We start from the raw sequence: 10883 nt of genomic DNA, 5'->3' as shown, positions 1-10883 counted from the left end.
TATACGCCCAGTATAGGCCTATACGAGGCATATAAGGAGCAAAGGGTCATATATGAGACCTATACGAGGGGCCTTATACGCCCAGTATAGGCCTATACGAGGCATATTGAAGCAGTCAAACCAGAACTGACATGAGTCAGAAACTGATTTTGATGTAACCCTATACGTCTCGTATAGGCCTATACAAAGCATATACGAGGCACAGGGTGTCTGAATAGTTTGAGCCTCTAAATATAATAAGAGTGAATAGTCAACCAACCGACCCTTTTTTACTGTGAAACTTTTTCTGATTGTTTTGTATTTGTAAGGCTTCGAAGGCTCCACATACATTATCTCCTTCATCATCTTCCATTCTCTCTCTCTCCCTCCTCTCTCTCCCTCTCTCTCTACAAAATACAAGTAAACATTTTCTTTTTCTTTACTCTCTCTCTCTCTCTCTCTCTCTCCGAGCTCATGATCCAAAACCCAAACTCAAGCATGCAACTCTTCTCTCGCGCACACTTAGGGTTTCACTACACTTTTCAATAACCCAAAAAAAACTCTAGTGAGAGAAAGAGAGAGAATCTTTTCTCATTATCCGGTTTTCATTTCTTGAAAACCCAAATCTAGTCACAGAAAGATTTGATCGTTAGTTTGACGTCTTTGTATGTAATGATATCGAAAAAAGTTTGAATATTTGAACTGGGTTTGTGTTCTTACACAATATAAGTTAGTACTTTTTACTGAAACTGAAAATTTCATGAGTTTTGGAGGGTTTCTTGATAACAGTCACGGCGGCGACGGTGGTGGTTCCGGTGGTGGTGCTAGAATCGTCGCCGATATCCCTTATAACATCCGCGGCGGTCCCATGTCTCAACCTCTCTCTAAATCAATGTTCAACTCACCAGGCCTCTCACTTGCTCTTGTAATCATTTTTATTTATTATATATATTTTATACTTATAAAAGTTCATAATTATTTGTAATCTTACTGCTAATTGGTAACGTGTGTGTGAAATGATTTATTTATTTATTATTTTTTTTCTATTTTTAGCAAACGACGATGGAAGGTGGAGGAGGAGGAGGTGGTGGGGTTGGTGAGATCGGAAGAATGCCGGAAAGTTACGAGACCGGCGGCGGTGGTGGTGCCAGACGGAGCCGTGAGGAGGAGCACGAGAGTAGATCTGGCAGTGATAACATGGACGGTGGCGGCTCCGGTGATGATCCTGACGGTGACGACGGAAAACCACCGAGAAAAAAACGATACCACCGTCACACTCCTCAACAAATTCAAGAACTTGAAGCGTAAATATTCATTTTTTAATTTTTTTAGTCAGTTTATTTTTAAATGAAAACATTTTTGTTAAAAAGATTTGATTTTTTTATCTGGGTTGCGTTCAGATTGTTCAAAGAGTGTCCTCATCCTGATGAAAAGCAACGGTTGGAGCTTAGTAGAAGATTATGTTTAGAGACTCGACAAGTTAAGTTTTGGTTCCAAAATCGTCGTACCCAGATGAAAGTAAGTTGAAAATTTGAGTATTTTGATGATAATATTGTGAAAGATTGAGAGTTTATGTTGAAAGTTTGATTTTATGATTGCTAGACACAATTAGAGCGGCACGAAAACTCGATTCTCAGGCAAGAAAACGATAAGCTTCGAGCGGAAAACATGTCGATTCGAGAGGCAATGAGGAACCCTATGTGCTCGAATTGTGGTGGTCCGGCTATGATAGGTGATATTTCATTAGAAGAGCAACATCTTAGGATTGAAAATGCGCGATTAAAAGACGAATTAGATCGTGTTTGTGCACTTGCGGGTAAATTTCTCGGCCGCCCGGTGTCCACGATGGCTCCACCGATGCCGAATTCGAGTTTGGAACTCGGTGTCGGTGGGAACCATTTCCACCAACTCCAAGGCGGCGGAAGTGGCGGAGTGCTTAGTTCGAGCACCTCGGCATTGCCTTTAGGACCACCGGATTTTGGGATTTCGAGTGCCTCATCAGTTGTACCGTCTTCGAGAGCGAGTAATACCGTGATGGGAATGGATTCTTCTCTTGAGCGATCAATGTATCTAGAGCTCGCTTTAGCCGCTATGGATGAGTTGGTTAAGTTAGCCCAAACTGATGAGCCACTTTGGATCCGGTCCTTAGAAGGGGGCCGTGAGATTATGAACCACGATGAGTATTCTAGGATCGTTACTCCGTGTATCGGGCTTAAACCGAATGATTATGTTTCCGAGGCATCGAGGGAGACGGGAATGGTGATCATCAATAGTTTGGCTCTTGTTGAAACGCTAATGGATTCGGTAATATCGCGTAGAACTTGTTTTGATTATTGTTTTTTTTGTGAATTATGATCTAATTTATGTTTATGGTTATATAGAACAAATGGGCAGAAATGTTTCCTTGTATGATTGCTAGAACTTCAACAACTGATGTGATTTCAACCGGTATGGGAGGAACAAGAAACGGGGCTCTTCAATTGGTAATTTTCGGTTCAAATTCCTAATTTTTTTAATACATACAATTATCTTAATTTAATGTTATTTTAGATGCACGCCGAGCTGCAAGTTCTTTCTCCGTTGGTTCCAGTCCGGGAAGTCAATTTTCTCCGGTTTTGCAAGCAACACGCGGAAGGTGTGTGGGCGGTGGTTGACGTGTCAATCGATACAATTCGTGAAAACACACCCGCATTTATGAGTTGTCGAAGGCTACCATCGGGTTGTGTTGTTCAAGATATGCCGAATGGCTACTCTAAGGTAATATTAAGTTTCGCTTTTAACTTTTTGAAGTTCAAAATCCATATTGATGTTTATAGTTGTTTTAGCTCGAAATGTGTTGTGATATATACGGATTTATATAGAATAACGTGATTGTCGTTCCTTTTTCGATCACTATAGTGATTTTCACGGATACGGATTATTAAAGACGATCGGTTTGACTATTAAAAGTCATAGTTTTTAAAGCCTTGTTGGCATTTATGGAGTTTATCAAGTAGGTGTGCTTGGCCTTGGTCTTAAATGACTTGTGTTGACATATCTCACCACTCAAAACCTTAAAACTTAGCTCTGATACATGAATGCTTACCTAAATGTACAACTTTAAATGCACTCCTGACAACGTTTTAAGCATAATGTACAAGTTTTTAAATATGGATGCCTACGTATGTGTACGACTTTAGATGCACATTTTACAAGTCTTGTAGTGATCAGTCCCGATAAGGCTTAAAACTTAGCTAAACTATAACCTTAGAACTTAGTTGAAAAACAAAAGAACTCTTATCTAGGTGTACAACTCTTCATGCACATATTACAATGCGTACCGGAGGCTCTAGATTTCTGTGACGTCTTTTTCGTCTAGTGATTAATCATATAAATTTGCCACATTTTCATCGACAAGATTCATTTCCACATGAATTTTATAACACCAAAGGGAACCTTCTCAAAGTCTATTTTATTCATATTAGATGCTGTTTTTGACTTACCGAAGTATCGGTACTCCTTAAATCAAGCATATGAAATCAGATTCGATTATTTAATATCGTTTCGTGTAGTTTTATATTATAATATAGAATAGAAACATCTAACTGCTCGATTTTCCGAGCCTTGAGACACATTTATTATTCAAATCACCTTGATACTGGTTACTTTTAATAGTTAATATCATCGTTCATATAAAACAATTGTTTTGATGGTTCTATTCTTACTCCTTGACCATTTTTATATCATTTTATTTGTATTTTATTGCACAAGTCATGGTTTTTATGAATATATTATGTCGCTCATCGAGCCCATTTCCAAGATTTGTCTTCTACTTTTGATTCATGTTATTTTAATTCAAGAATTATTTAAAACAATTTATGAAAAATAGTCTCCAAGGGCGCTTATTTGTTCTTGTTAGTTATAATGTATATACTTAAGTTAATTGTTTTTTTTTTACTTTAGGTTACATGGGTGGAACATGCAGAATATGATGAAGGCATTGTTCACGAGCTATACCGCCCGTTGATCCGTGCTGGGATGGGATTCGGTGCACAACGGTGGGTGGCGGCCCTACAACGACAATGCGAATGCCTCGCAATCCTTATGTCATCTGCAGTGCCTACTAGAGATCACACCGGTACATTTTTTTGTCATACCGACACCACACCTTTACATGCACATGCTACAACTGTTTAAACGTTATTATTATCCAACATACATGCAGCGATAACCGCAAGCGGAAGGAAGAGCATGTTAAAACTAGCACAACGAATGACGGATAACTTTTGCGCCGGGGTCTGCGCATCTACCGTCTACAAATGGAACAAGCTGCGCGCGAACAACGTAGATGAAGATGTTCGGGTCATGACGCGACAAAGCGTTGACGACCCCGGTGAGCCCCCGGGCATCGTGTTGAGCGCGGCAACTTCGGTTTGGTTGCCCGTATCGCCTCAACGGCTTTTCGATTTTCTCCGCGATGAACAGCTAAGAAGTGAATGGGATATCTTATCCAACGGTGGACCCATGCAAGAAATGGCTCATATAGCCAAGGGTCAGGATCATGGCAACTGTGTCTCCCTCCTCCGTGCTAGCGTAATCTCTCTCTCTCTCTCTATATATAGTACAATTATTATGGTTGAGTTGCAAAAATAGGTTTTGCTAGAAATATAAAAGGGAGGCAGGGGCAAAAGGGTAAATAATGTGTAGAAAAAGGGGGTCTATTTCAGATCTAACGTACAGACTGAAACTTTATTATAAAAAGTTTTGTTTAAGTAAATTATTCAATCTGAAAGAAAATCCAGAAAGTCAAAACACACATACACACACACACATTGTTTGCATGTGAGAGGGGACAGTAGAGACCTTTCTGGGTTCAGACCGTACGTCACCGTTTTGGTTTTTGGGAAGTTTTCCAAACTCGATTGGACAGTGACTACACAATGACTAATTTTTCTTTTTCTTTTTTTAATGATTACTAAAATGTACAAGAATTATTGTTAAAAAATCTAATGATATATTTCGTCTTACATGTGGGATATTCCAAGATTTTGTATTATTATTATTAAAGCTTAAAAGTGCATAATGTTAATAGTTAAAACCTGTGTATCGGTCCCTGTTGAGATATCAGTGCAAAATATCGGTCGATATCAGTTCTTTCTTCTTATTTCTGCCATTCGTCTAATTGTTGTTATTAGTGTTTTAAGTCTTAATTGTTAGTTGTTACTTTTAAATGCTACAATTATCAAGTGTTTTGCAAGTTGCAAAAGGTTTATTTGTACAATATGGCTTAACGTACGAAGCGTGCGAGATTCAGCATCAACATGCGAAAAAATGGTTTATAACATGCGATTTTGGTATTTTTTAACATCATGCGAATTTTGTTTTTTTACTAACATGCGAAGTTTGGTTTTTTTATAAACATGCGATTTTCATTTTGCTTAACATAACGTGCGAATTTGATATTGTGTACGCTTCGTACGTTAAGCCATATTGTACGATACACTTTCTCTCTCTCTCTCTCTCTATATATATATATATATAGCATGATATTAAATTACCGATATCCCACCACGATAACCGATATCTCAAATATCGGTCCTTGACTGATATCCAATATTTTACCACATTAACTACTTAGGTTAAAACATGATTTAATCGTATTTTTGTTTTGGTTACAGGCAATGAATGCTAACCAGAGCAGCATGTTAATTCTACAAGAAACATGTATCGATTCCGCGGGGTCGTTGGTGGTGTATGCGCCAGTGGATATTCCAGCAATGCATGTGGTGATGAACGGTGGGGATTCGGCTTACGTGGCTCTTTTGCCGTCAGGTTTTGCGATAGTACCTGACGGGCCAGGTAATCGTGTTGGGTCGGAGACAGAGAATGGTGGGGTTGGGGGTGGCAGTGGTGGCGGGGCGGGTGGATCTCTTTTGACTGTTGCGTTTCAGATCCTTGTGAACAGTCTTCCTACTGCTAAGCTTACTGTGGAGTCGGTGGAAACGGTTAATAATTTGATATTATGTACTGTTCAGAAGATCAAAGCAGCCCTTCAGTCTGACAACTAATGTTATGGTGTTTTTTAGGCTTTTTGAGACGAGGAAATTATCGGGTATGATCGATAAGGATCGGTCATACTTTATAATTTTCGTGGTGGTGGTAATGTTGCTCGTGTGCGATGGTGTGGTGAAATGTGAATGATGATGATGATAGTTTTTAAAGATTTTTGTGGTGAGTCAAGAACGAACCGTGCTTGTCAACCCTTGCTTTGCTGTGAGAACCGGCTCAACATGTCGGTTCTCTACAGCAATGCAAAGGTGGTGGTTCGGGTATTGACTCGGTCAACCCGGTTGGGTCTGGTGGGGATGTGGGGTTTGATAACTGTCGAGTGTTGTCATGAAGGGTTCATGATTTTCAGTCTTTTGGTTTTATTTTGTATGAAAGGCTTATTCATGGGGTTTTGATATTATGACTAATCTTAATTTGTGGAGTATTAATTTTGGTGTTTATATTATACCTTTATGGTATAATCCAATCTTTTATTTTATTTTTGTAAGTAATATGATATATATGAATATTCTATTCGTAATGATGTGTTAACTTGTTTTCCTTGCAATTAGATGAAATTGTTGTGAGATTAAATATATAAATGTAATATTTAATCTTGTAGCCTATATAATCATTTATATTATATTAGATCAAAATATATTTAATAACCTATTAATAATTAGTTGGTAATTGTTGATGGACCATATTACCCTTATTAACTAATTGGGTTTCCTCTTGGGTGTATAAATAAGGGGCTTATTAGAGAGTTAAAGGGTTACACACATTACACAATCACAAACCCTCATAACATCAAGAATTCGTCTCTCTCTCTCTCCCCATAACCGAAATTACCCTACTTTCGGTTTCATCACCACCATTAACTTACACCCTAAGGAGGAACCAGATCATCCTGACAATCATGTCGAACTCAATGGCTGCATCTCTGACTGGATTCTCTGCTGGTCTGTCTGCTGTAACAGGTATTATTCATGTTTTCCATTACATTTAAACAGAACTGATCCAACATGTGGTATCAGAGCATATGTTGATAAATCAGTTCTGTTTTCGTATCCATCATTCTGGGATCATAATCTGGAAAACGGAAGTTTTTTAAGTCATTAAAATCACAACTGTTTCGAGTCCTAATGAGCCGAAATCCCTGTTTTCGGAAAATAAGTTTAATAATTTTTGACTCGAAACCATAAACGGGATAATAATATCCGAAATCTGTTAACTGGAATATTAAAATCTAGATTTCGGAACCCAGAATTATGTTTATATTTTTTAGGGTTCATCATATTGTTCTAAGAAAACTCGAAAGATTCATTAAGTTTTGGAATATAATCCGGATTAGTGGGTGTTTTACTGTTTTTGATCTGAATTTTATCTACTAAAAATTTCGGAAACTGTTAAAAGATAATCAGTTATTATTTTCGAAATCTTTTGATAAGTTTAGATCAGCATTAAAACAGGAAACATTATCCCACAATCCCTAAAATTTCGAGTTTTCAGTTATCATCACAAAACAGCTGTTAATAAGGTTACTACTCGAGACCATGAGGTTGCTACTCGAGATCATAAGGTTGCTACTCGAGATCATAAGGTTGCTACTCGAGACCATGAGGTTGCTACTCGAGACCATAAGGTTGCTACTCGAGACCATAAGGTCATAACTCGAGACCAAGGTTGTTACTCGAGACCAAGGTTGCTACTCGAGACCAAGGTTGCTACTCGAGACCAAGGTTGCTACTCGAGATAATAAGGCTACAAGTCGAGATTAAGGTTGCGACTGGAGACCTCATAACTAACTCGAGATCTCAAAACTCAGTCGAAACCATGACTCGAGACCAAGACTCGAGACCTCACTCGAGATCTCAAAACTTAGGCTGTTTAAATGTGAACTAAACCAGTCGAAACCATGACTCGAGACCATGACTCGAGACCATGACTCAAAACTTAGGCTGTCTCAAAACTCAGTCGAAACCATGACTCGAGACCTCACGCTGTTCCCCGCACCCCCCCAGCGAACTCACCGCGGAGTTCGATCCGCGCTAACAGGTGGTTTGCTATTAAATACTTGGTTTTGTTAACACTTAATTAATTTATCAGAATCAGATAATTTTTGCAAAACCAAAATAGCTTTACTTGAATGAGCTTCTGATGTATTAATTCTGGCCAAAGCTGATTTAATACATCTATTTATTGTTCAAGTATTATGAAAGCTATGTTGAGTATGCATTACAAACCTGAAATGTCTTAATTCTGGCAAAAGCTGATTTAATTCATTTATGTTTAGCATGCTTGACAAGTGCATAACTAAAGTGATTGTCTCATTTCTGGCCAAAGCTGATTTGTCACGATTACTTTGCACACATACTTAAATGATTACACTTCTGGCCAAAGCTGATTTGTCTTCGTTTAAGTAGAATTTTAACTAAGTCTATTATTTTGATGTTACTAATAGACATTATCACAGCTTCATAATTAAAATGGTCATTATTTATGCCTGCCTTAGTATCACAAGCCCATTAGATCACATTAGGACTTCTTCTTTTTGTATCATAACTTGCTCATCTTATTTCCACTATCAGCACCCAATTGCGGGATTCCACCTTTGACTGGTGATAACTTTGCTGAATGGAAGGATGCCCTCATGCTTACTCTAGGATTGCTAGACTTTGATTATGCTTTAAGAGAGAATAAGCCAGCGGACCTTACCGCTACAAGTACTGCTGCTGAGCAGATAGTCCATGATAAATGGACTAGGTGTAACCGCATGTCTCTCATGTTCATGAAGCAGTCCATTCATAACTCAATCAGAGGGGCCATTCCTGATTCTGAAGATGCTAAAACCTATTTGGCTTCTGTGGAGAATCAATTCAAGGGAACATCAAAGGCACACGCAAGCACTCTTATCCTCAAGCTGGTGACAACTAAATATGATGGGAGGAGCGGCATTCGCGAACACATCATGATGATGCATGACATGGCCAATAAGCTGAAGGGCCTAGAGATGGAGATCAGTGATGGTTTTCTTGTTCACTTCATCATCACTTCGCTTCCTTCGTCCTATGAAGCATTCAAGATCAATTACAACACTCAGAAGGACAAATGGACGATGAGTGAGCTGATCGCTATGTGCGTGTAGGAGGAAGAGCGTATGAAGATGGATCGCACTACTGATGTTGCTAACTTCACCACCTCCAGCTCAAAGAAGAGGAAGAACTCTTATCCAAGAAAGGATGCTTCTAAGGTTCAAAAGCCAAATCCAAATCCTAATACAAGTACACCTTCCAGCTCTAAGAACTCCTTAGGCAAACCCTATTGCAAGTTCTGTAAGAAAACATGACATAAGCAAAAGGAATGCCCTGACTTCAAGGAGTGGCTGGCTAAGAAAGGTAACGATTTTTTCATGATACTTGAGTCCTTTAATTTAAATGTTCCTGCTAATTCTTGGTGGTTTGATTCTGGTTCTATGGTTCATGTTACCAATTCACTTCAGGGATTCCTTACAATCCGGAAGCTGGGAAGAAACCAAAAAACACTTAAAGTTGGGGATGATCGGGAATTAGAAGTGAAGGCCATAGGAACATTACAATTATTCTTGAAAACTGGTTTATGTATTAAACTTTATGATACCTTATATGTTCCTGAGGTAACTCGGAACCTTGTATCAGGACCAAAGTTAGACATGGACGGTTTTGTCGTTTCTCATGGTCATCGCAAACTCTCTATTCTCTATGATTCCGTTGTTTATGGTACTGGCATTCTGGATGGTGGTCTCTATAGATTAGAACTAGATGATAATTTTTCCAAATCTTTGTTGTCATATAATATTAATGAATCACTCACAAAGATGGAAAAGAAACAAATTCGAGACTTAGAGACTTCATCTATGTTGTGGCATCAACGTTTAGGCCACATCTCAAGAGAACGATTAAATCGTCTCGTAAAGGATGAAGTCTTACCTCCTCTCGATTTCACTGATTTTGGAACATGTGTCAAATGTCTTAAAGGCAAAATGACATCAGCGAATAAGAAAGGTGCCACTAGGAGCTCTAATTTATTAGAACTCATTCACACTGACATTAGTGGTCCCTATCAAATCGCTGGCATCACAGGACATACTTCATTTATCACTTTCATTGATGATTATTCTCGTTACATGTACTTGTATCTTATAAAGGAAAAGTCTGAATCTCTAACAACTTTTAAAGATTATAAAGCTGAAGTTGAAAAGCAATTAGATCGTCAGATTAAAATTGTGAGATCAGACAGAGGCGGTGAATATTATGGAAGACATACTGATGTGGGTCAAGCTCCTGGTCCATTTTATGAGTTTTGTAAGGGCCAGGGGATTGTGAACCAATACACCATGCCCGGTACACCTCAGCAGAATGGTGTCGCTGAACGAAGAAATCGTACCCTTATGAACATGGTGCGTCGTATGTTAGCCAACACTAATTTACCATTATTCCTCTGGACTGAAGCATTAAAAGCAGCTGTTCATATACTCAATAGAGTTCCTTCTAAGTCTGTCCCTAAAACTCCTTATGAACTTTGGACAGGAAGGAAACCGAGTCTTAAATATATGAAAGTATGGGGCTGCATTGCTGAAGCAAAATTATATAATCCTTTCCTAAGGAAACTTGACCCTAAAACAGTTACCTGCTTCTTTATCGGGTATCCTGATCATTCAAAGGGTTATCGTTTCTATTGTCCTTCCCATGTCACCCGTATTGTTGAAACCAAGCGTGCTGCGTTCCTGGAGGATTTCAAGGTCAGTGGGAGCAGTACTAACCCTTACGAAGAATTGCAAGAAGTACAAGACGCGGGGGGAGAAACTCGTCGCTTACCATTACTCCGTTTACTCCTCT

At 38.7% G+C, this 10883-nt stretch overlaps 1 protein-coding gene across 1 annotated transcript; it reads left to right on the top strand.

Moving 5' to 3' along the window:
* Positions 1-331: 331 nt before the first annotated feature.
* Positions 332-6542, top strand: LOC110917453 (homeobox-leucine zipper protein ANTHOCYANINLESS 2). The gene is made up of 9 exons (XM_022162004.2): positions 332-904; positions 1033-1283; positions 1380-1497; positions 1582-2283; positions 2361-2462; positions 2530-2736; positions 3922-4096; positions 4184-4551; positions 5637-6542. The coding sequence occupies exons 1-9, from the start codon at positions 740-742 to the stop codon at positions 6024-6026; spliced, it is 2478 nt and encodes an 825-aa protein (XP_022017696.1). The 5' UTR covers positions 332-739; the 3' UTR covers positions 6027-6542.
* Positions 6543-10883: the final 4341 nt, after the last annotated feature.

Source organism: Helianthus annuus, chromosome 16 (assembly GCF_002127325.2).
Source record: "Helianthus annuus cultivar XRQ/B chromosome 16, HanXRQr2.0-SUNRISE, whole genome shotgun sequence".
Classification (NCBI taxonomy): domain Eukaryota; kingdom Viridiplantae; phylum Streptophyta; class Magnoliopsida; order Asterales; family Asteraceae; genus Helianthus; species Helianthus annuus.
The sequence above is the reverse complement of the archived record's forward strand: the minus strand, read 5'-3'. Positions and strand labels throughout refer to the sequence as shown.

What these genes read in the sequence shown, in the direction of transcription:
- LOC110917453 (XM_022162004.2), top strand. Translation starts at nt 740, where the DNA reads ATGAGTTTTGGAGGGTTTCTTGATAACAGTCACGGCGGCGACGGTGGT. An exon ending in TTGAAACGCTAATGGATTCG is followed by an intron (nt 2,284 to 2,360) that starts GTAATATCGCGT and finishes ATGGTTATATAG; the next exon opens with AACAAATGGGCAGAAATGTT. An exon ending in TCTCCCTCCTCCGTGCTAGC is followed by an intron (nt 4,552 to 5,636) that starts GTAATCTCTCTC and finishes TTTTGGTTACAG; the next exon opens with GCAATGAATGCTAACCAGAG.